The sequence below is a fragment of the Myxine glutinosa genome, chromosome 8 (genome assembly GCF_964187855.1).
Source record: "Myxine glutinosa chromosome 8, kmMyxGlut1.1, whole genome shotgun sequence".
In the NCBI taxonomy this organism is placed as follows: domain Eukaryota; kingdom Metazoa; phylum Chordata; class Myxini; order Myxiniformes; family Myxinidae; genus Myxine; species Myxine glutinosa.
In genome coordinates this window covers 86,943,362-86,969,019 of record NC_136268.1, presented here as the reverse complement: position 1 = coordinate 86,969,019, position 25,658 = coordinate 86,943,362, and the positions used below count along the sequence as shown (strand labels likewise).

The following is a 25,658-nucleotide window of genomic DNA, read 5'->3' as shown; positions in this document are numbered from 1 at the left end:
TATCTACATATCTGTTTAGGTCTATCTATATATTTACCTGTCTGTCTGTTTGACAGTATATCTGTTGTAAGAATACCCTTGTGTAATGTGTGTCATGCAATTTGAGTATTTTCTGTCTGTTTGCCTATCTATCTATCTTTCTATCTATCTGATGTAATAATGCACTTTTGATTTTATGAGGGAGAAGGAGAGGGAAGGGGAAAGACAGGAGGTTGGAGTTCAGAAGAGCTAGGGAGAACAAAGACAGACAGAGTTTGGAGGGGAAGGTTTGCACTTTGGGGGTGAGGGAGGGTTGAGTTATTTTGGTGGGTGGAGGAAGGGGGAGGATGTTGGGAGTGGAGAGGGAGTTTGAAGGCTTGGAGTGTGCCGGGCAGGAGTGGAATTGAAGCGTTCGGTTTGGGAGGGGAAGGTGGAAGACTTGGGGTTTGGGAGTGGGGCTTGATTATTATGAGTTTGTGAGGAGGGCCTGAAGAAGAAAGGGGTACTGAAGGCTTGAAGTCACATTTTACATTACGCCCAATTTCCACAGGTCCCAGTCATCATGCTGTCAAAGGACATTATTGTTAAACTCCCTAAATATTCCACACACTAATGGGAACAAATTCCCTCGAAACAGCCTCGCGCTACACTCTACAGGTCTATCAGTCTGTCAGTCCTTGCGAGTGGAATGGTAGCGAAATGTTCTTTTTTTAAAATTGATCGTACTTTCCATCCAATACGGGTTTTGACCAAACAAAAACGTGTCTGCGGGTTTTCAGAAACAAAATGAGCCAAACACTGGAAATGCAGGTCACCTGCCATCTATGACAATGGTGTCTGAGGAGCACAAGCCAGGGGTATGTTCTCTTCCTCCTGCTACAGTCCTGCTCTCCATCCACCCATCCATCTGTGTCAGTCCTTGCTCTCTCTCTCTCTCTCTGTCTCTATCTCTCTGTCTGTTTCTCTGTCTGTTTCTCTGTCTATCTCTCTCTGTCTCTATCTCTCTGTCTCTATCTCTCTGTCTGTTTCTCTCTCTGTTTCTCTGTCTGTCTGTCTCTGTATGTGTGTGTGTGTGTGTGTGTGTGTGTGTGTGTGTATATGTGTGTATGTGCATATGTGTGTCGGTGTACATGTGTGTGTGCGTGTACATGTGTGGATGTGTATGTGTGTGTGTGACCCACTCTCCGCCGTGTGCATGATGTGTGAGGCAGAGGATTTGAGCTCTTAAAGTTACATTTTACATGAGATGTAATAACACATTTCAAACTGCATTTCCCATGTGCACGCACATGCATTCACATGTTATCAGAAGTAAATACATTGTGTAGATTACATTATTCGTGGATCTGATAAATTGCCAGTAACCATTTTGTGAAACTGAATGTGCAGGTGCAGCATCTAAATCAATATGTCCAAATGTCACACACATCCATGCCTGTGGGATTCCCATGGGTGACCCCATTAGTCTAAACAGTATTTGTAGAATTTCAACAAACGCCACATTACTGTTCATATCGGTAAATATTATTCCATCGTGTTTGGAAAAACTGGAAAATTGGAAAAATTGGAAATTGGAAAAATTGGAAAATTGGGGGAAAATTGGAAAAACAATATAGCCTATTTTACTCCAGGGGGTCCCAGGATTACCCACCCAAAATTTCGTTGCGATCGGTTCAGCCGTTTTTGTGGTACCTGGGAACAGACCGACAGACAGACGGACAGATAGACAGAAAGATGGACAGACATTTGGTGAATTATAGTAAGATGATTCTACTTGCGGGTGTTTCAGCGTTTCAGGCGATACTTCCCTTCAAAATGGATCGGCATACTTACATGGGGTATGCCAATACAGAAACCCTTGTGTGTTTTGGTTGTGGTGAATTTGGCCATGTAAAAAGATCGTGCCCCAGAGACATGCCGAATCAAAGTGTAAACAAAGCTCCTTCAACCCTCATGTAAAACAGAGCCAGCACCTTCAAATGAAGCATCTGCTCCTGCTGTTATAATTAAAAGTACTAAAAGACCTCTTTCACCTTCTCGAAGCACCGCTGAACCTGGATCGAAAATTCTGGCTGCTTCAGCATCCCTTCGTTCCTTTGCTCAGGTGGTCGCAGATACTCGCACCACAACACAGGCCTCATGTACTTCCGTGTCATCAGATTGTCCCTCCTCTGAGACACTGGTCACCTCAAAAGTATAATGTAATGACGTTAATGATTCTGTCTTTGATTGATTAATTAATTGTTAATGATTCGTTAATAATTTGACAAAATCACAGACTGGTCAAAGTGGAACATGTCTTTCAATCCTGACAAATCTCACACTCTCACTATATCTCTCGGAAAAGACCGACTGGACAACCCTCCCATCTACTTTCTGAACAATCCTCTCCAAGAAGTTCTGTCACTCAAGCTTTTGGGTCTCACTATCTGCCATGATCTTTCCTGGGAAAACCACATTTCCAAGCTGGCCGCCAAAGCCAGTAGCCGAATGGGCATCCTCCGTCGTGCGTAGTCCTTCCTTGGCACACCTGAGCTCCTCACCACATCCAAGGCTTTCATCCGCAGCTCAATGGAATACTGCTCTCCCCTCTGGGCTGGTACTCCTGCCTCACACCGAGGTCGGCTTCACGCTGTTGAAGCCAAAGCTTTCAGAATCATTGGAATCTCCCGCGATGAAGCTACCTCCGAGGGCCTTTCACTTACTCACCGCAGTCAGGTTTGGTGGTCTTTCTGTCTTCTACCGACTCCTCTCTGGCCCAGCTCCCGCAGCTCTGTCTGTTGTCTGTCCCCCAAATATTCCTACAGATCGCACAAGATCTGCCTGCAACCCTCTTATGGTTAAACTGCCAAAATCAAGACTCTCTATCACCTTCACTCTTTCATTCCTCTTTTCTCCCGCCTCTGGAACAAACTCCCTCACTCTCTTCAATCCCACTCCGCCCTCCAGGTCTTTAAAACAGCTGTTCACCACCATCTCTTATCTTCCCCCATCCAAAACCTTGATCTTTTCTACCCCTGCTAATTCACCCCAGATACACTTTTTTGAAATTCAAACTTCTTCCCTGGAAGTTCTTGGTGTCCTTGTGTTTTATACTTCTCCCTCCCCCCCCCCCCCCTTCCCACGCCTCCTCCCCCCAAGCCCTCTCCCTTCCACACATCTCCCTGCTCTCAAATGTTGTGTTTGTGTGCTTCCCCTTCTCTCCCCATCTTGTCTTCCGCTCCCTCTTTTTATATATTTTGTTTGTCTGGTTGATTTGTTTGTGAAGTAAATGTTAGCTCTTTCACGAGCCTCGATTCAGTATACAAAAAAAATAAAAAAAATAATTCCTTTGCTGCAATCTTCGATCAAGTTTTCTTTTGCAGCCTTTTCCAGGGAGGTTGGCTACAGTGCCATGGGCCTTAAACGTCCTGATAACATTGCATACGGTGGAAACAGGTACATCAAGGTCTCTGGAGATGGACATGTAGCCTTGAGATTGTCCATGCTTGGCTAAAATCTTGTGTCTGACCCCCTCAGACAATTCTCTGGTTTTCTTTCTTTTCTCTATGCTCATTGCAGTACACACAGTGACACAAAACAGCAGAATGACTCCTTTTCTCTATTCAAACTGGTTGAATGAGTGATTTTTATTGTGCAGGCACCTGCAACTCACGACAGATGAGTTCAATTCCAAAGTAAACAAGAATCACCTGCTTGAAATATATTTCTAACATCTTCTAAAAGGTGCCAATAATATTGTCCGGGCCATTTAGTATTTGTGTGTGGAATAAGCTAAGATTTAATAATTTTTTCAGCTTTTTTGTTTTGTTCCCCTGCAAACCAAAGAAATACATATGTGGATACCAAAATATTTTTAAATTTCAAAAAAATTCCTGAAAGAAAAGCTGCATTATTAGAAAAGGTGCATTGGTGCCAATATTTTTTGCCACGACTGTGTATCATCAGCTGCATTAACAGAAACTGTGTGCCTGTCTTCCTCTCCACTTCCTGGTGCTGCAAAAAAGTGCCTGTACCACCTTTGTGTTAATATTCGGCATCCTTGCGTGTGCAAAGATAGGTATGGATCCCGATGGATAGGGATGCCACCTCCGGGGTCTCCCCCTTGCCCACAATGGGTCACCATGTGTGCCCCGCCAATTGTAAAACGGACTGGTGATATCTCTTGGAGAACTTTACATATGATTTTACAAAAAGGTATACAAAAGTCGCTCTCTCCATCTCTCTCTCTCTCTCTCTCTTTCTCTCTCTCCCCCCCCCCCCTCCCACCTGTCTCTCGCTCTCTCTCCTCCACCCCTCTTCCTCTATTCCCTTGCCCTCCCCTCCTATTCTCCCCTCCTCTCCCTGTCCCTCTCTCTTTCCCTCACTCCCACTGATCTCCTCACACCACCCCTCCCTCCCGGAGTGTACAGTATAGCGGCATGTGGTGAGGCTTCGCTCTCCCCTCTCCTTTCTCCCTCCGCTTTCTCTCTCCACCCTCCAATCTCCACCTGCCTTCCCCCTCTCCCTCCCACCTCGCATCTCTTCTCCCAACCCTCATCTCTCCCACCCTCTCTCCTCCACCCAATCCCCCCCCCCCCACCCTGTTGTCCCTCCCCCTCCTTTTTCAATCACTCCCAGCTGCCCTCCCCCCTCCCCAAATCTCTCACCTCCCCACCCCTTCCTTTCTTCCTCCAAACTTTCTTGCCCCACTCCCATCTCCTCCTTCCCCTCTCTCCCCCACCCTCCCACCTCCTCTCTCTTTCCCTCGCTCCCACTTCCCTCCTCCCAGCTCTCTTTCCATACATGTGCAAACGATTATGGTTTATCCACATGTTTGGCTTTGGTTTTGCTGATTGTTTTGCTTTTTGGTTTGCTTTGTTTTTGCTTTGGCATGTTTTGTTTTATTTTACGCATCATATGGTGTGTATTGTATGAACACATATTTTTATACGTTATATTCATATATAGAGTCACATGAAAAAGTAAGTACACCCCATGTAAAGTTTTGACTTTTTCAACATATAGCTATTTGATCTTCATTTCAACAATATTGATAGATAAAGGTGATATAATATAACAAATATCATGAAACATTTACATTTTGTAGTCCATTGTATACTTTAAATAAACATAAATGCAAATTTCGCATGTGGGAAAAGTAAGTACGTACACCCTTGGCTCTAATAGGTGGTAGTGCCCCCTTTGGCAGAAACAACCTCAAGTAGGCGTTTCTTATAACTGTCTACTAGTCTCTGACATCGACTGGGAGAAAATTTTTCCCACTCCTCCATGCAGAATTATTTCAGCTGTGCGATGTTTGAGGGGTTTCTTGCATGCACAGCTCGTTTCAAATCCCCCCACAACATCTTGATGGGATTTAGATCCAGGCTTTGACTTTGTCATTCCAGAACCCTCCATTTCTTTCTTTTCAGCCATTCCTTGGTGGATTTACTGGTATGTTTAGGGTCATTGTCATGTTGCAAGGTCCACCTTTGGTTGAGCTTCAACTTTCTGACAGATGGCCTCACATTATCCTCAAGCACCTTCTGGTACAATGAAGAATTTGTAGTGGATTCTATGATGGTGAGCTGCCCAGGCCCTGATGCAGCAAAGCTGCCCCAAACCATAATATTTCCACCACAGTTGGTATCAGGTTCTTGTGGTCAAATGCTGTCTTTGGTTTTCGCCAAACATGTCTTCTGGTACTGTGGCCAAATAGTTCTACCTTTGACTCATCTGTCCAGAGCACATTGTTCCAGAGTGCTGATCTTTGCCTTGGTGTTCATTGGCAAACTTTAGTCTTGCCCTGATGTTCTTTCTGGACAGCAAAGGTTTCCTCCTGGCACACCTCCCATGTAGATCAAATTTGTGCAGCATCTTTCTCGTGGTAGACTCGTGCACCTTGACATCAACAGTGGCAAGAGATACCTGTAGGTCCCGTGATGACATTCTGGGGTTCTTAGAGACTTCATTCAGCATCTTGCGGTCTGCTCTCGGGCTGAACTTGCTGGGGCAGCCTGGCCTGAACAAGTTGGCAGTTGTTTGGAATCTTCTCCACTTGTAGATGATCTTCCGGACAGTTGAATGATTGATTTCAAATTGTTTGGAGATCTTTTTAAATCCCTTCCCAGACTCGTAGGCATCTATAACCTTCTTTATGAAGGCCTAGAGAGCTCTTTTGATCTAGGCATGGTGACGCCGCACACTTCAACAACAAAGAGCAAACCAAACTAAATGTCTGAGGTTTAAATAAGACAGGTTCCTCCAAGATCCTCTCTGACGATGTTCTAATCATTTGCACCTGAGCTGGTGCACCTGATTCTAATTTTAGGTATTTGAAGTAGTGATAAATGTAGGGGTGTATGTACTTACTTTTTCCACATGCGAAATTTGCATTTATGTTTATTTAAATTATACAATGGACTACAAAATGTAAATGTTTCATGATATTTGTTATATTATATCACCTTTATCTATCAATAATGTTGAAATGAAGATCAAATAGCTGTATGTTGAAATATGTTGAAAAAGTCAAAACTTTACATGGGGTGTACTTACTTTTTCACGTGACTGTACATATTGTGCACATTTATTGTATACACACATTATATGTGACATGGTGTATAGTGATATGTTGAGTACATGCAACTTGAGTGTGACATATTTACACATATTTTGTGCACACACACATATGCACACACACACACACACACACACACACACACACACACACACACACACACACACACATACACAACCGCGCATACACAGACACTCGCACACGCTGACAGAGTTGGATACTTTGATACCCGGTATATCACCGTTCCATCTCTTGAGGCCCACCCATGTGTGGGGATAGCAGGCAAAAACAACTTGCATCATACACACACACACACACACACACACACACACACACACACACACACACACACACACACACACGGCTCTCTCATAGTATATATTGTTGCGGATATGAGGACTGTATTTTTTTGATTGTGTGAGATATTATTATTGTTTATTCTGCGCCCCCTGCCTCCGGAGCTGTGTAAAGGAAAAAGGGCATCCCATAATTAGTCCACAAGCATACACGTCAGCCAATAATAGAATACCCCTGTTCGATAGTTATATCTTATTCTGTGTTTTAGAGTAAGGCTGTGTCTCCCATTAATTGAAGTACTCCATTGCACCAGTGAAAGAGAATAGATCCCCTTTCATTCCCATCCCCAAAATCTCCATTTCCTTTCACATCCCCTTTCGTCATTGCCAAGCCTCGATTGCCAATTACATCCCCTCCAAAACCACCATTGAACATGTGCTCGGGTCGGGGAAGAGGGGCGTGCCCGCCCGTCGTCATCAAGGGCGGAGCCAGAGGGTCGCGTGACCAACCAGGGCCGAGGTGAGCACACCGATGGGCGTGTCCTGAAGGCCGGCGGCTTGATCGCCGGAGGCGCTATAAAGGCGTGCGCGCAAGTGGCGTTGTAGAGTCGGTGGTGAAGAGTCGGTGGTGAGGAGTGAGTGGACCAAGAAAGAGAAAGAGTGGTTGGACCAAGAAAGAGAAAGAGTGGTTGGACCAAGAGAGAAAGAGTGGTTGGACAGGGAGACGTGCAAGAGTGTTGTTGAGTTGAGGGTTTGGACCAGACGAGTCAGACGAGTCCTGGCAAAGCAAGCGGCGGCCACAGCAGCAACAACACCCAACAGCCGCTTGGGGCCTGGACGGCGGTTTTGAGCAGGGCCGCGAAGGAACGGCGGCTGCTAAACGCGCCGATCGTGCTGCAGGACCCCCTTGGACCTTCCTCTCCCTCCAGCCATCCACCTCCTGCCTTTCCACCCTTCTTGTGTACGTGAGTTTGTTTTGTTTGTTCTGTCCCTGGGTTAATTAAGTCTGTATAAGCTAGTATTTGCACTGTGTCACCTGCGTCTTATGTGTTGTAAATAAACGTGACTGCTTTCTTTTTGCTTGTGTGTATAATAAATCCAATTACTCTTCTGTCCGTCTTCTCGTCTTATTCCTTTTCCTCTTTGCATTTCGTCGTTTTAGTCTTTTCCAGATTGGGCAGCTGCGGTGCGATACGGCCAAAGTTCTGGGTGAATCGGGTGAGTCGGGGAACAACTGTTCGGTCGCGGAGCCTCCGCTCGGCAAACAACATCCTAAACCGCGATCAGTAACAATTGGTGTCGGGAAGTGGGATTGGACCCGAAGCGCGCTTAACGCGCTCAAAATTATAAAGTACCGAAATTGCTTTTGTTTTACAAAACCCGAATTTTGAAATCGCGCCATGGCTGGTCAAGGCGATCGGATGCCGGTGGGTGAGCTAGAGATAGACGGTGTAGAATCGACCCAGGACCTCGGGGAAATGTATGTGGATGAAAAAGAGGAGGAGAACATTGGCAATGTGGTTGAGGGGGTATCAGGCGCACAAAATGGCGCCTCGCACATGGCCACGGCGACCGCGCCCGCGACCGTAGCAGCGCCGCTGGTGGATTCGAACCTTTTTATGTTACAAATGGGGGCCCTTATGGAGAGGCTAGAAGCAAAGATGGGACAAATGGGGAACCGGATGGATGCTCAGGGTGAGCAATTGGGAGCAATGAGGGACGAAGCGAGGGGTACCGGTGAGGGGTTAGACAACGGGATAAAAGAGGTAAAGAATGGGTTAACGGGGGTGGAAAATAGAATGGCTGCCCAGGAGAATCAGATAGAGGGGGTGAAAAATGGGTTAATGGGGTTAGAAAATAGGATGGAGGACAAATTGCGGGAAATAGGGGAACAATCTGCCAGGGAAATCAAACGAATGGGGAACCAGATAGAGGAGGTGCAAATCGGGTTAGAAAGTAAACTGGATGCTCAGAGGGATGAATTGGGACAGATGAGGGTGGCATCTACAAAAGAGATGGAGGAGATGAAAGAGGGGATACGACGAGGTGTGAGTGAGGAGGTTTCGGGGCTACGCGAGGAGGTAAAGCGAGGTGAGAAGCGTATGGAGAAAGAGGTGAGGAATAATACGGCTAGGTTACAGGGGGGAATAGAGGGTCTGATGGAGGAGGTGGAACAGCTGACAGAGGGACAAACGGAGTTAGTGGAGCAGGTTCAAAGGAACACTGCGGTACTAGGAGGGTTAAAAGCGACACAAAGAGACATCAAGGAAGACTTAATAGCGACACAGAGGCAATGTCAGATGGTACGTGAGGGACTGACAATGAGGGTGGACGAGGTGACAGAGGTAATGCTAATGGAGACGAAGGACCGAGAGGTGAGGATGCACATAGAGACGGTCACGGTAGCCTTAGAGGACGAACTTGAGGAGACGCACCGGGAAATAAAAGAGGTGAAGCAAAAATTAGAGGAAGTGGAAGAAGAGGTGAGTGAAATTAAGAAGGGACGGACAGAAACTAAGAGGGAGATAAAGGAGGAAGTAATGGAATTGGTACAAGGTCTGTGCTCGAATCGTGATGTGCTACTCACTAACCAAATAAAGAGTTTGCAGGTGGCAAAAGAGGTGCGGAGACGAGGTGCCAAGGTGAGTGGCGATATAATCGGAAATGTACATGATGTGAGGAAAGCTTCAGCCGGCTTGGGGATTGCTATGGATCCGGGTGTTCGTGAGAGGCCGTTGGTGAAGTGTGCGACAGGTCAGGTGTGCGAAAAAAGAGGTGTGCGAGAATGTCCGACCATGGGGTGTGTGAGGAAAAAGTGCGCGCCGAGGAGTGAGTGTGCCATCAAGAGTGAGTCGGTCGTAGCGCGTGTGCGAGGGGGTACATGGAAGCGCGGTGTGGTAAGTGTTACGGAGGAAGTAACGAAAGAGTGTGCGCAAGAGGATGCGCGAGAAAGGTGTGTAACGGACAGGTGCATGGGGAAAGAGTGCGCTGTCAAGAGTAAGGGGGAATGCACGCCTGTGGTGAGTGTTACAGAGGGTGTAACGGGAGAGTGTGCGCAAGAGCGTGCGCGAGAAAGGTGTGTAACGGACAGGTGCATGAGGAAAGAGTGCGCTGTTGAGAGTAAGGGTGAGTGCGCTGTCAAGAATGGAGGTGAAAGTAGTGAGAGTGGCACGGAGCGTGAGTTAGATGTGACAGGTGAGCGAGGATGTACACCTGGAATGGAAGGATGCACACCTGGAATGGTAGAGCGTGAGTGGGAATGCACACTGGAGTTGGTCGTGAGGCACGTGGTAGGGTGTGCGAGTGAAAGCACACCTGTGATTGTCACAGAGGAGGTGACCGAGGAGGGGGCGCGAAGAGGTGTGTTGGTGAGGTGTGCGAGCGACGAATGTGTGCCAAGGTGTTCGGTGGTCAGGTGTGTGACCAAGTCTGTGAGCGGAATGAGTGTACCGAGGTGTGTAAGGAAAGGTACGAGGAGCATGGGAACAGTTGGAGGTATGAGCAAGAAAGGGGTAGCGTATGCGTGTAAGCATCCAGGTGAGGCATCGACGGTAACCGGGTTAGCGGTTAGAGCGACTTTTAGCCGAATCGGGCCCTCGGTGCGTGCCGGGCTTCGCGTGCCGCGAGAACCAGCGGGGATCCGAGCCACGGCGGTTTCGAAAGGACCGCCGTACGCGCTCCACGCTGTGCCTCGCTTGGAACGGCCGCGTCCGGGCTCCACTAGGCGGAGCGGGCAGCCCGATAGGAAGGGTCGTCATGGCGACCACTTTTTATTGAGACGTTCCGGCAGGTCGAGATCGGGACATTGGATGGCTCCACGCCGAGGTGGTGCGTGGGATCTCGGCCCGGGTAAGCCCCCGTCCCTGCCCCGAATGCGGGATGTATCCAGCCGCTGGCACAAAACAACCCGCGTTCATTGCTCGGCTGTACGAAGCCGGGCTGTAGACGTGAATTGGCGCACCGAGAGGATCTAATAAGTAGACGGGTGATGAGGATAGTGTTTTGGCCCCGAAATTAGAAAAAAGCAAAATTTGATGATGGTACGGTGATTAGCAGTAAATGACACATTTTTGATTTGTTGGATTTGGACGAGCGAAATTGATAGTAGGACCTCCCCGATGTGGTGGGATGGCAAATCCACAATCCCTCACAGCGGGGGGGCAAATGCGCTATAGTTTATGGCGTGTATGGCAGTGGAAACTAGCCCGGGTGGGTTAGGATATTGTGTGCAGGGCCCTAGAAGATGACATTAGGTAACGTTAAGGTTAGTTACTAGTTAGTGACAAGGATACCTGTAGTGGGGACGCAGGTAGATTAGTGTGGATTATAATGACGAGGGAGCGCAATCGTTTAAAGGGGCGACTGGGAAGCGCAAGTTTCAGAGGGGAGTAGTTAGCTGAGATGATGCCGTGTGTTTGAGGATTGAACAGGTGTGATTGCACAGGTGTGCAGCGACAGGTGTATGGAGAATGGTTGTGTGAAATACATGGAGCGTGGAATATATGGGGTATTGGAATGGATGGTCGTGGAGTAAGTATGGTGGAAATTGTGGAGTGGAGTGGATGGTGCGAAGGTGTGAATGGGGGAAGAGTGGACCCCCATCACGGATACCCGGGGCGGGTAGAGTAAGTGTTAGGTAGAGGGTATAGGTAAATTGTGGTTGGATATTGGCATCTGTGGTGCGAGTGGAAGAATGATGTTTGGATGGGTGCATTAGTGTTGTGGAAATGGCTGGGCGTGTAGCCTGTTAGTGTGTGTAGTTGGTTTGGGCACTCCACCACTGTGAGGATGTCGGCCAGGTGAGGCCGCAGGTGGGCTCTGGGAGCCGGTAGTAGTTGTTGTGGATGGGGCCCGAGGATCCGGAGGACGGACCCGGGTAGCCCAGTGCCAGAGGGCACCGAGTGGGGTGACAGAGCCAGGAGGGGCCTTCCCCAGTTAGTTAGGTTAGGGTGAGGAGCTAGGTAAGCTCGGGTGGCAACTGCAGTGGTGGAGGTGTGCAGGTGGGTAGACCTGCTGGGAGAGCTACACGTCGCAGCCCAGAAATTGTGCGAGGGCACCGGGAGATGAATCGGGGGAGTGAGACCCCAAATTGAGAAGCACCACAGTTTGGTCAATGGGAATTGGTTTTTAGAACCCATAGTGTAAGTTGGCCAATGGATTGGCAGGGAGAGACCCCGGGTAGTGTAAAGTGTGTTAAGGTCATTTAGAGAATAGTTAGGAAGAAGGATCTCCTCGCACCATCTGCATCCACTCACCTGAGATGAGGTAACTCCACACCATGCCATGTTTTATTATTTTTCATTAATGCAAATGTTTTGGATTGTGAGACGCATCATGACGTGGGTGTGACATTGTGCATAATTCCATCTCTCCCTCCTTATGAGGATTGATGACGAATTGGGTGATGGCAAATTTTGGATAGTGGCGGAGTGAAGACGAATTTGGTATAAGGGAAATAAGGGGAAGACGTGACCGTAGCGACGGATTAGTAATGTGTAGATTTTGTACATATGGGGTAAGGGCAAGGGTAGTGTAGGTGACAGGGGGGTGACGTACGGTAGTGACGAGCTTCCTCACTTCGCCCTCTGTACGCATTTCTCCTTGCATTGCCTTGTTTGACATGTACCCTTGTGACCTTACCCCTCGCTCAATTGTCTCTTTTGTCTCCCACATGACCTGTGCGCCATGGGGCGCCGAGGGGAGCGTGCGTGAGTCGGCCATTGTGCGCCCGGAACTCTCAGAACCAGCTGTCTGCATCGATGCACCACATTATGGACCACATGTCTGTGGCCGAGCACCACTTATGGACCCCATGGGTTGGGGCATGGCCCCTCTGCTGGAACCGGCCATGAGGGCCCGAAATCTTGCTGGCGGACCTTGGCCACAGGGCACCGATGCCACACAGGTGAAGCACACGTAGTCGGCCCTGTGGGCCATAAATAAAAGAAAATAAAAAGGACACATTGGGCACACTTTATTGCAAATAGGCCGCCAGTAAGAAAATGAAAGAATGACAACATCTGGAAGAACAAATAATAATAACCAGCAGAGGGAGCCGAAGAGCAAGAGATCACCTGCAGGGTTAGGGGTTGTTGATTTTATTTTTATTGAACATGCATTGAACACTGATGAACTATGGTGACTGCACCGATTGGTGCTTGAGGGTGCTTGTATTGGTGCATTTTTGGGTGCTTTAATGGTGCGTCGATGCAGAGCAGACTGTCTCCCCCCCAGAAAGAACAATCACAGGTCCTGGGTTAGTTTTGTAAATAAAAATAGCGTCATTGTAAATAATGCTTCCCACCGTCAGTGTGTAGTTTGAAGACCATTCCGCAATTCGGTTAACTGTGGGCGTAAGTCTGTTAGGCAGGGTGCAATGGAGCAGCGGGACACCTTTATTTATGTTTTAAAACTGTCGCACTCAGGGTCAGGTTAAAGGTAGAGGGAACTACACCTACGTGTCACACTAAATAAAAGTTGTAGGCCCGGGACGTGCCTAAGAGGAGGAGGGTGCAGTGTTGCGGATATGAGGACTGTATTTTTTTGATTGTGTGAGTTATTATTATTGTTTATTCTGCGCCCCCTGCCTCCGGAGCTGTGTAAAGGAAAAAGGGCATCCCATAATTAGTCCACAAGCATACACGTCAGCCAATAATAGAATACCCCTGTTCGATAGTTATATCTTATTCTGTGTTTTAGAGTAAGGCTGTGTCTCCCATTAATTTTTTCTCCCATTAATCTCCCTCAAGTCTCCCATTAATCTTTTCTACCCCCGGTAATTCACCCCAGAGTCCTTGCAGTGTTCATATGTTTTAATCCTCTCCCACCTCCCCCCAAGTCCTCCCGATGTCCCTGCTCTCAAATGTTGTGTTTGTGTCCTTCCCCCTCTCTCCCCATCTTGTCTGCTGCTCCCCTTGCTTTTTGTGTTTTGTGTGTCGGTTTGTCTTTTTGTGTGATTAATGTTAGCTCTTTCACGAGCCTCGATCTTGTATACAAAAAAAAAAAAAAAAAAAAAAAAAAATTGAAGTACTCCATTGCACCAGTGAAAGAGAATAGATCCCCTTTCATTCCCATCCCCAAAATCTCCATTTCCTTTCACATCCCCTTTCGTCATTGCCAAGCCTCGATTGCCAATTACATCCCCTCCAAAACCACCATTGAACATGTGCTCGGGTCGGGGAAGAGGGGCGTGCCCGCCCGTCGTCATCAAGGGCGGAGCCAGAGGGTTGCGTGACCAACCAGGGCCGAGGTGAGCACACCGATGGGCGTGTCTTGAAGGCCGGCGGCTTGATCGCCGGAGGCGCTATAAAGGCGCGCGCGCAAGTGGCGTTGTAGAGTCGGTGGTGAAGAGTCGGTGGTGAGGAGTGAGTGGACCAAGAAAGAGAAAGAGTGGTTGGACCAAGAAAGAGAAAGAGTGGTTGGACCAAGAGAGAAAGAGTGGTTGGACAGGGAGACGTGCAAGAGTGTTGTTGAGTTGAGGGTTTGGACCAGACGAGTCAGACGAGTCCTGGCAAAGCAAGCGGCGGCCACAGCAGCAACAACACCCAACAGCCGCTTGGGGCCTGGACGGCGGTTTTGAGCAGGGCCGCGAAGGAACGGCGGCTGCTAAACGCGCCGATCGTGCTGCAGGACCCCCTTGGACCTTCCTCTCCCTCCAGCCATCCACCTCCTGCCTTTCCACCCTTCTTGTGTATGTGAGTTTGTTTTGTTTGTTCTGTCCCTGGGTTAATTAAGTCTGTATAAGCTAGTATTTGCACTGTGTTACCTGCGTCTTATGTGTTGTAAATAAACGTGACTGCTTTCTTTTTGCTTGTGTGTATAATAAATCCAATTACTCTTCTGTCCGTCTTCTCGTCTTATTCCTTTTCCTCTTTGCATTTCGTCGTTTTAGTCTTTTCCAGATTGGGCAGCTGCGGTGCGATACGGCCAAAGTTCTGGGTGAATCGGGTGAGTCGGGGAACAACTGTTCGGTCGCGGAGCCTCCGCTCGGCAAACAACATCCTAAACCGCGATCAGTAACAATATGTTAGTATTGTATGGAGAATGAAGTTCATTCGTTGCTGGTGTGTTTAACAAGGTAACTAGTTTTCTAAGCTTTTTGTAGGTTTGCACAAGGTTTTGTAAGCTTTGTGTAGGTTTGCACAAGGTTTTGTAAGCTTTTTGTCGGTTTGCACAAGGTTTTGTAAGCTTTTTGTAGGTTTGCACAAGGTTTTGTAAGCTTTTTGTAGGTTTGCACAAGGTGTTGTAAACTTTTTGCAGGTTTGCACAATGTTTTGTAAGCTACTCGAAGGCTGCACAAGATATTGTAAGCTATTTGTTGGTTTTCACAAGGTATTGTAAGCTATATGCAGGTTTGCACAAGGCTTTTTGTCGGTTTGCACAATGTTTTGTAAGCTCCTTTGCCATACCAGGATAAGTGCTTTTTGTGTATTTTTGTGTATTTTCTGTTATCGTGATTTCTGTCAGGTGTTGTGTATTTTCTATCTCCATGTAAAGGTAGTAGTTGTGTTCGTAGCAGGTTAGCAGGTATTTGTATTATTGGAAGAGGCAGGGTGAGGCCAAGTGGGTTTGGCGCTCCAAGTTTAGCTGTTAATTCAGTTGGGGCCTTGGTGATATTTTGGGGAAAAGAGTAATAGAGAAAAAGGAGATTGGAAGGTGTGATACATGCTTAATGTGGCCACATCATGTATAGAGGAAGCAGAGTGTACTCACTGTTGTAGGAATTGTGAGTAAACACAGCTCACTTGAGGATAGTTATTACAAGGTTGAAAGAACGGATTCGGATCTTCACCAAAATCACACCGATTTGTCCTTGTCACACACCCAACTTGTCTAATCCCTCACTCAGCTCCTCCCATCTCCCACTTCTAAGTTTGTCGAATCCATCTGCAACTTTTTGAATTATCGTGCTGTATATCGTTTTGGGCCCCATCTCTAAATGGTGAAGAATCACGAAATAAGTTCCAGCATCCGGATCTTCACAAAAATCTAATCAATTCCTCCTCGTCACACGCCCAACCTATTCATCAAATTTCGTCCGAATCCGTACACAACTTTGAGATGTCTTGTTTACAGACAGCCAAACAGACAGACAGGGGTGCAAACATAACCTCCGTCCACCTTCGGTGGCGGAGGAAACAAAAAAATGATGACCATCTTCGACACCATCTTGAATTCCCGAGTTGGCACAAGGTGCATTTTCCGGGACCTTGGATACATTTTTTAAAAAAAATCAAACCTGTATGGATCTTTCCTGAAAATTCCAGCTTGTTCATAATTTTTTTTTAGGTTTGGGTATATTTAAGCTACTGGCAAATGAATCCGGCATTGCCGGGTAACAGAGTCCCTTCGTCATGGGAATATGAAGAGAGGGATTGGGGGGAGGGAAGGAATGGAGGGGGAGGAGATGAGGGTGGCAAATGGGAGGACAAATGGGAGGGGATATGGAAAGGGAGATGGAAAGGGAGATGGAAAGGGAGATGGAAAGGGAGATGGAAAGGGAGATGGAAAGGGAGATGGAAAGGGAGATGGAAAGGGAGATGGAAAGGGAGGTGGAAAGGGAGATGGAAAGGGAGATGGAAAGGGAGATGGAAAGGGAGGTGGAAAGGGAGATGGAAAGGGAGATGGAAAGGGAGGCCACATCACCGATTTTTTTTGGGATCAATGGGATCAACAATTTCTTTGCCTAAAACACTTCCCGGTAGTCACTGATGAACCTCTGAAAGTTTATCGAAGATCCGTTCAGCCATCTGAGCAACATGGCGACAGACAGAGACAGATATAAATGGTAAAATCACTAGTAAAAGCTAGGAGTTGTTAACAGTGCAGTCACACAAAAAACTACTTCGCAAAAGGCAATACGAAGTCTCTCATGCCCACCGGCTAGAAGGCGGGCACTTACACCACGCCACTTCTAAGTTACCATGCTAACCTCAAAATCACTGTTACGTAACTCACATATCCTCGACCCTCTCTAACAAAATAGACTTTCCCCATCTGGTGAAATTGGAAATAATTTAGTGACATCGGTAGCCTCTTCTGCATTTCAGGGTAATGAGTGTGGTGATAGGTACACGTGGTGATGAAACTTCGAGTATCAGTGTTGGATTTGTGCAATGCAAGTTGTACGTATAGCAACAGTACATAGAACAAGCAGAAAAATGAAAAAGTTAATGTCTTACAAATTCGGCCCCTAATCAAGTCAGGAAAGGCATGCATTGTAGTTGCATTGTAGTTATAATGTCTGTTACTAAATGAACCCCTTTGTAAGATTTTACTGTCCATTTTATCGTTAAAATGTCACGCAAACTCATTCTCTTTTACAACTCCCACTCACCGTTTGCAAAGACTTACTGTCTCTTCTCTATTCACTTGAGATGTGCAAGTCGTACGATCTGCGCATATCACTGGGGGTGAGCTCTCAAAGGGGATTAGAGGCTTTCTCCACCTTCTTATGCATTCTCTTTTAGTTAGCATCGACCCTCCCACTATAATACTGAGGGTGGTACCAAAACAAGCTCGTAGAGTTTGCAAACTTTTCCCACAACTGCTGTGGTTTACCTTCTGGGGAATTCACTCCCACACTGATAAAGTAATTGAGCACACCCTCGTGCAAACAGCATGTGTGTGCTGGGAATTACTAGTAAATGGGTGTTGGATACAAAAGGATGTACTGGGATATATGAACCCCTATTTAGGCTAACCTGTACATACAGTGCCGATGAAAGTCTACACCTCCTTTCAAAATTTTCACCTTTTGTTGCCTCATAGCCTGAAATTGAATTACATTCTACTAGCAACGGTACCCGCCCTATGGGCGGGGCTTCAATTGGGAGGCCCAAATGAAAAGGCAAAATATCAGAAATTGAAGGGTGTTTTTTTTATTTTAAACGATTTATATAAACATCCGTTAAATCATATCACACGCAAATCATCAAAATCTAAACAGTATTTGTGAAATTTCAATAAAAGCCACATCACTGTTCATATCACTAAATATTATTCCATCGTGTTTGGAAAAACTGGAAATTTGGAAAATTGGGGGAAAAAATTTGGAAAAACAATATAGCCTATTTTACTCCAGGGCATCCCAGGATTACCCACCCAAAATTTCGTTGCGATCGGTTCAGCCGTTTTTGCGGTACCTGGGAACAGACCGACAGACAGACATTTGGTGAATTATATTAAGATCAGACTTTTTTCACCTTTATTTATATGTCGTAACCGACAACTTCCAAGTGAAAAACAAATTCTACAAATTTCAGCAAATTAATTAAAAATACAAAACTAGATTATGATATTGGCTGGATACGTGTCCACCCCCTTATAATAGCAATTATAAATTAGCTCAGGTGTAACCAATCACCTTCAAAATTACACACCAAGTGAATTGCCCTCCACCTGTTAGTGGACTTCCTACAATAAGGTCCTGTGACCGTTTTCTCCAACCCAAGGTTTGAAGGTTTATTTTACATAATTCGAGGGTGCTGAGTAAAATGAGCTGGGGCGAACCTCGTAAAAATGTGGGCTAACTCGGCTAGACGTGAAAAATGAAGATGGCCGCCACATGCATTCCAGTAAATTAAATAATGGCGTATCTTTGCTTCTACATATCAGACTTTCTCGATCTTTTTGTCTAAACACATGTTTTTGAGGTCAAGGAGTTGATTTAATGACATTGCAAGCCGCATCTATAGGCGCTGTGTATAAAAGCTTTCAAATTTGTATTCAATGGTCTTGAACCATACTTGTTATTATGGACCAGCAGGGATATGCGGAACATCCACAAAATGTAAAATGTGACTTCAAGTCCTCAACTCCCCCCCCACCCCCCCAACCCTCAAAAACCCCAAGTCTTAAACCCCATCACCCCCATGCCACCCAACCCCAACCAACACAGAAACCACGATAGAAAACAACAGCAGCAGCAGCAGCATCGCTCCGACATGTCATGGCCAATCACGGTCGCTTGTGCAACTCACATTCCCATTAGAAATGCGGAAACCCTGTGGGATTGCAACACTCAAGTGACCATGAGCACCCTAATTGGGCCAATAAACGACCCGAAACCAATTTATCTTCTTCCAGATGCATATACAGTCACGTGAAAAAGTAAGTACACCCCATGTAAAGTTTTGACTTTTTCAACATATTTCAACATACAGCTATTTGATCTTCATTTCAACAATATTGATAGATAAAGATGATATAATATAACAAATATCATGAAACATTTATATTTTGTAGTCCATTGTATAATTTAAATAAACATAAATGCAAATTTCGTATGTGGAAAAAGTAAGTACACCCCGACATTTATCACTACATCAAACACCTAAAATTAGAATCAGGTGCACCAACTCAGGTGCAAATGATTAGAACGTCGTTAGAGAGGATCTTGAAGGAACCTGTCTTATTTAAACCTCAGACATTTAGTTTGGTTTGCTTTTTGTTGTTGAAGTGTGCGGCGTCACCATGCCTAGATCAAAAGAGCTCTCTGAGGCCTTCAGAAAGAAGGTTATAGATGCCTACGAGTCTGGGCAGGGATTTAAAAAGATCTCCAAACAATTTGAAATCAATCATTCGACTGTCCAGAAGATCATCTACAAGTGGAGAAGATTCCAAACAACTGCCAACTTGTTTAGGCCAGGCTGCCCCAGCAAGTTCAGCCCGAGAGCAGACCACAAGATGCTGAAAGAAGTCTCTAAGAACCCCAGAATGTCATCACGGGACCTACAGGTAGCTCTTGCCACTGTTGATGTCAAAGTGCACGAGTCTACCATTAGAAAGAGGCTGCACAAATTTGATCGACAATGGGAGGTGTGCCAGGAGGAAACCTTTGCTGTCCAGAAAGAACATCAGGGCAAGACTAAAGTTTGCCAATGAACACCGAGGCAAAGACCAGCACTTCTGGAACAATGTGCTCTGGACAGATGAGTCAAAGGTAGAGCTATTTGGCCACAGTACCAGAAGACATGTTTGGCGAAAACCAAAGCCAGTATTTGACCACAAGAACCTGATACCAACTGTAAAGCATGGTGGTGGAAATATTATGGTTTGGGGCAGCTTTGCTGCATCAGGGCCTGGGCAGCTCACCATCAAATAATCCACTATGAATTCTTCATTGCACCAGAGGGTGCTTGAGGATAACGTGAGGCCATCTGTCGGAAAGTTGAAGCTCAACCGAAGGTGGACCTTGCAACATGACAATGACCCTAAACATACCAGTAAATCCACCAAGGAATGGCTGAAAAGAAAGAAATGGAGGGTTCTGGAATGGCCAAGTCAAAGCTCGGATCTAAATCCCATCGAGATGTTGTGGGGGGATTTGAAACGAGCTGTGCATGCAAGAAACCCCTCAAACATCGCACAGCTGAAAGAATTCTGCGTGGAGTGGGCAAAAATTTCTCCCAGTAGATGTCAGAGACTGGTAGACAGTTATAAGAAACGCCTACTTGAGGTTGTTCCTGCCAATGGGGGCAATACCACGTATTAGAGCCAAGGGTGTACTTACTTTTTCCACATGCGAAATTTCCATTTATGTTTATTTAAATTATACAATGGACTACAAAATGTAAATGTTTCATGATATTTGTTATATTATATCACCTTTATCTATCAATATTGTTGAAATGAAGATCAAATAGCTGTATGTTGAAATAGGTTGAAAAAGTCCAAACTTTACATGGGGTGTACTCACTTTTTCACGTGACTGTATAGGTAAATCGCAATGGAGTCTATTTGCCTCGTTTCAATATAACGTCGTTTTAAACACATATGGGGCAATAGTCCATTTAAGTTGAGCTAATCCGATACATATAACCTGTTCAAAACTTCTATGTACAGTGTCCTTCCATTCGTCCGATACCCGGGGTGCATATCTTTGTGGATAACATGCGTACTGTGTAAATAAATGCTTTTGCATACTTTGTTCTCCTCCCTGTTTGCTTATGAAATACACACATGAAGTCACTTGGTCTCCGAGTGAGTTGAGGTGCCCTGATTGCAAACGACTTTAGTTATCTATTGGCCTTTAAAGGACAGGTTGGGTTGAGTACAATGAGCATCCGCACGGAAAGTAACTAGCGTCCAGCAAGGTGACCGCTCGAACAGCCAATTGGGTGCCAGGTATGAGGGAGTACCAGGTATGAGGGAGTACCAGCACATCGCTTAGCTGGCTCAAACGTTCCACCAAAGCACGGAGTGCCTATCTCTCCCTCTATGTACTCCCTCCACTCTCAACCCACACCATTAAATTGTCCATTTTTATATATACATTATTTCAATCGTGTTCAGTGTTGATTTGTTTAATTTTTGTCTTTATGTATTTAAGTGAAGGTTAAGTTAAGTTAGGGTGACCAAACACCTTCCCCTGGAAATGCATACCCCATTATAACTCTATATGAGAAAATCGTATCGGAATAATGTCATAGTTTTTACGGCGTAGACCAGAGGGCAAAGCAGTCTAGAATAGTGTTTGTCCGTCCGTAGGTCCGTATGTACATAATATGTATGTACCCTCAAACGTATACCAATCAGAGCTGAGGATCTGGTCACATGACAGGGTGATGTGATTATGTCTGATGTCATTACGGTGTAAGATTGAATAAGAGATTTTTATGAGATGTTATTTTTTGAATAAGAGATTGAATAAGAGAAATAAGAATTGAAAATCATAAGAGATAGAATTGTGAGGAACAAAAAAAACAAAAACAAGATGTGTGTGTGTGTGTGTGTGTGTGTGTGTCTATGTGTGTGTGTATATATATGTGTGTGTGTGTGTCTTTGTGTGTGTGTGTGTGTGTGTGTGTGTGTGTGTGTGTATATGTGTGTGTATGTGTGTGTGTGTGAATAAGAGAGACAGAATTGTGAGGAACAAAATGAAAAGACGAGGTGTGTGTGTGTGTGTGTGTGTGTGTGTGTGTGTGTGTGTGTGTGTGTGTGTGTGTGTGTGTGTGTGTGTGTGTGTGTGTGTGTGTGTGTGTGTGTGTGTGTGTGTATGCAGGGACAACTTTTGTTGTTAATATATTTAGAACCTCAAATGTTACAATGATGCCCGTTGGTTTATATGATACAGAAACTCAAAGTTTTGTGCACACTATCAATACACTTCAATGTGAGCTTCATCGTCCACGACATCAAGGTGGTTGACGAGTTTTTGCCATGTTCGGCTCAGCATGTTTGCCTCCACCAGTGCGCATTCAGCTGTGATCCGAGAATGAAGGTCCTGCACCTTGGTGTTGTGGACGACATGTTTGACAAACCCCCACAGAACATTCTGTGAACATGAACAGGGGGGGGGGGGGAGGAGGAAGGGGGGGGAATAGGGGAAGGGGGGAATAGGGGAAGGAGGGCATAGGGGAAGGGGGGAATAGGGTGAGGGGGAGGGGGGAAGGAGGGAGGAAGGGGGAGGGAGGGGAAGGGGGAAGGCAGGAGAGGAAAGGGAGGAATGGGGTTCATCACCTTTTTGTTGAATATATGCTGGTGAATGTGCCGTTCATCCTGTTTCTGAGTTAAGTGTGATGCCAACAAGAAGAAGAAGAAGCCATATTACCAACTCCGTTCACTTCCTGAATTGTTTGATTTATTTGTGTTCATATGTCTGGTGATTGTTTTGTATTTATTTATGCGAATGTGTACTTGTATATAACTGTCATCTATCTATAATTCCAGCAATCTCTGTGTGTCTGTCTGTGTGTCTGTGTGTCTGTGTGTCTGTGTGTCTGTGTGTTTGTCTGTGACCGCTGTTTCTCGACAACCACGGGTCCGATATACTTGAAACTTGCCAGGTATATTGCTGGGGACCCGAGGATGTGCCTTTTCAAGGTTTGAAATTAATCGGACAAGTACCTACCGAGCTATGTCCAAAAAACGCTTCAACCAATCAGAGAGCAGCGAGCTATCACGTGTGCCGAACCGTTAATGCAATGCAAGCGTTAATGCGTTAATGCAAGGCTTTTCTTTTTTTCCCTCTTCTCTTTCTACTTTTCCTTGCGATTAAATTGCAAACAGCCAAAATACGTTGGCGCTAATTGAATAATTGGCCATTAACACTAAAATAATCGTAACTGCGATATGCCAACTTCCGGACAGTGCAGCCTTCCCTGTTGTTGTTGTTTGCAGCAGCTGTTTGCAGCAAGGCAAGGCTTTTCTTTTTTTCCCTCTTCTCTTTCTACTTTGCCTTGCGATTAAATTGCAAACAGCCAAAATACGTTGGCGCTAATTGAATAATTGGGCATTATGTTTTACAACTAATAAAAACGAATTTGCGATTCATTCGCTTTCCTGCGCGTTTGTGTACGCGATGGCGATTTCTTTACCAAACTCCGGAAGCCGTTCGCTTTGGACCGAACCATTGCATGTAAATAGAGGGGGGGGATTGTCACCACTCGCAAGCCGTTCGCTTTGGACCAAACCATTTCATGTAAATAGGGGGGGGGATATAATTTTAGATATATATATAGTACGGGCATGCCCTAGTTAATTTAAAAAGGCTTAGGCACTATCGAGCGATTATTTTTTTAAACCTAAAAAAAACGATTTTTTTTTTCAATATTATTATTTATTTATTTATTTTTTTGCCCAAAACATTCCCAGGCACTCACTGATGAACTTCTGAAAGTTTGACGAAGATCCGTTCAGCCATCTCTGAGAAAAATGGCGACACACTCAGACAGATAGACATCTCTCTTATATAGTAGAAAGATGGAGAAGGCAAATTCGTAATTTTGTCAAAGGGTTAAAGGTCACCATCACCTAAAATCATCAATTTTAATCCAATTGACCTGAAATTTCAATTTACCATTTGAGTTTTGTCATCAAATTTTCCACAAAGCTGTATTATGAGAATATGGAGAGGGAAAATTAATAATTTGGTCAAAAGGTCAAAGGTCAGCATCACAAAATTATCAATTTTCATCCAATTGATCTGAAATTTTAAAAATTTGCACATTAGGTCACTCAATTGTTTCTCTAATCAAAAGCTGGAAGCCTCTTTTTTCTTTCTTTTTTTTAACATACAAAGGTCAAGGTTGCGTAACATCGCCAATTTTCATCCAATTGACCTATAATGTAAAGAATTTTCATATTGGGTCACTGAATTGGTTCACAAATCAAAAGCAAGCTGATTTTTAAAAATAGATCAAAAGGTCAAAGGTCATGGTTGCGTAAAATCACCAATATTCACACAATTGACCGGAAATGTAAATAATTTTCATATTGGGTCACTGAATTGCTTCACTAATCAAAAAGTAGAAATCCTTTTTTTTTAAGATCAAAAGGTAAAAGGTCAAGGTTGCATAAAATCGTCATTTTTCATCCAATTGACCTGAAAATTTAAGAATTTGCATATTGGGTTACAGAATTGGTTCACCAATCAAAATCCAGAAGTTGATTTTTTTTTTTAGATCTAAAGCACAAAGGTCAAGGCTGCATAAAATCATAAATTTTCATTTTGTGTTTTTTAAAAACGGTTTTCATTGTTTTGAGCATACGGAAGAAGAAGACGAAGAAGAAGAAGACGTATGATTACAAGCAGACGTAGACAGGCTTTGCATCTTTAGATGCTTTCTAGTTTGGTTTGCATTCCTGCAGAATCTGCACCTTATATGCATAAAGCTTCAGTCTTTTATGCAGAATCCTGCGTACTGTGGTGGTTGGTAGTCCCAGTTCTCTGGATGCACTAGCGGGGTGGCTTGGGGTCAATTTTCAAGATTACCGTTACCGGGCGGACAAAAGCGCCATTTTTGGTGTGAGGCTTCCTTAGGGTATATCAGTTGATTTTAGCCGAGGAGCCCTCTCGAAATATGTACGTAACCATGGTAACACAAACAAATCCAAGATGGCTGCCGTTCATGATAAAATACCAATTTTCTTGGGTTGTAGTTGTTAGAGGAAAGCCAAATTGTATCAAAATATTACTTAAATATCACAACCATGTCCTCAACATGTTCGGTCACCCTCCTGAAATATTAAAGTAAAACATAAAAATCCAAAATGGCCGCCATTTATGCTGAAATAGCAATTTCCTTGGTTTTTAGCGGTCATACGATGGCTAAATTGTACCAAAGTATGATTATATTATACCAGAATATTTTTATTGAAGCCCTATTTTTAAAAAAGATACACAAATAACCTACCACATATGGACAACATGGTTGTTTATTTCCCGTAGGTCTAAAGATCAAAGAAATCAAACTACATAATATTGACTGCAACATCCAAACTAATTGAATTTAAAAGTGATCTAAACTATTTTTTCTCAAGATAGTGCGTTCTTGAGACAAGGGTTTGAACATGGAAATAATGTGAATGTTTTAATTATGCTTTTATCCTAACCTTAATGTGACCCTTGTGGGTATCCGTAGTTATATACCTAATTTAGAGGGCGACATTGTGACTACAGGCTGTCTTTACTATACTGCTAAGCACATGTATTGGTGGAAAGTTTTCTGGCCTCCTTTGTTAACAATCTACATATTTTATGGTAAGTAAGCAACTTTTCAAGTTATTATCTTTAATTACAGAACTTCAGTGATCAAGTCAGGTTTTTTTAGCTAAACAGAAGTATGTGTTTATGTACATTTGGTAACAATCAGCATAATTAGACAAGCTTAAACACTCCTATAAATAATGGCCTATGCAAAATAATCAACACAATGTGCACTATATCAGGAATTTAGAAAATTCTGGCTAATTAGATATTTTTATACTGCATTATATAGCACTTATTAACTTTACCCATGATAATGATTAATACGTATAAATCAAATATAATAAAAAGCAACTGTTAAACAATGCTGTTGCCCAGGCCATTTTTAAAA

General features: G+C 44.7%; 1 protein-coding gene across 3 annotated transcripts in view; it reads right to left on the bottom strand.

Annotated features, from left to right (window-relative positions):
- LOC137432675 (dimethylaniline monooxygenase [N-oxide-forming] 2) overlaps positions 1 to 25,658 on the bottom strand; it is a 122,093-nt gene that overhangs the window by 69,131 nt on the left and 27,304 nt on the right. The window contains exon 1 of one of the 3 annotated variants that reach the window (XM_068124764.2): positions 17,174 to 17,454. The exons of 1 other annotated variant lie outside the window; for it this stretch is intronic. Coding sequence is in view for 1 of the 2 variants with exons in the window: in XM_068124763.2 (XP_067980864.2) it covers position 17,191 (1 nt within the window). In the remaining variant the exon portion in view is untranslated. Of the gene's footprint in view, positions 1 to 17,173; positions 17,455 to 25,658 lie in introns of those variants that run through there. One more of the 3 variants, XM_068124763.2, reaches the window with a different exon arrangement.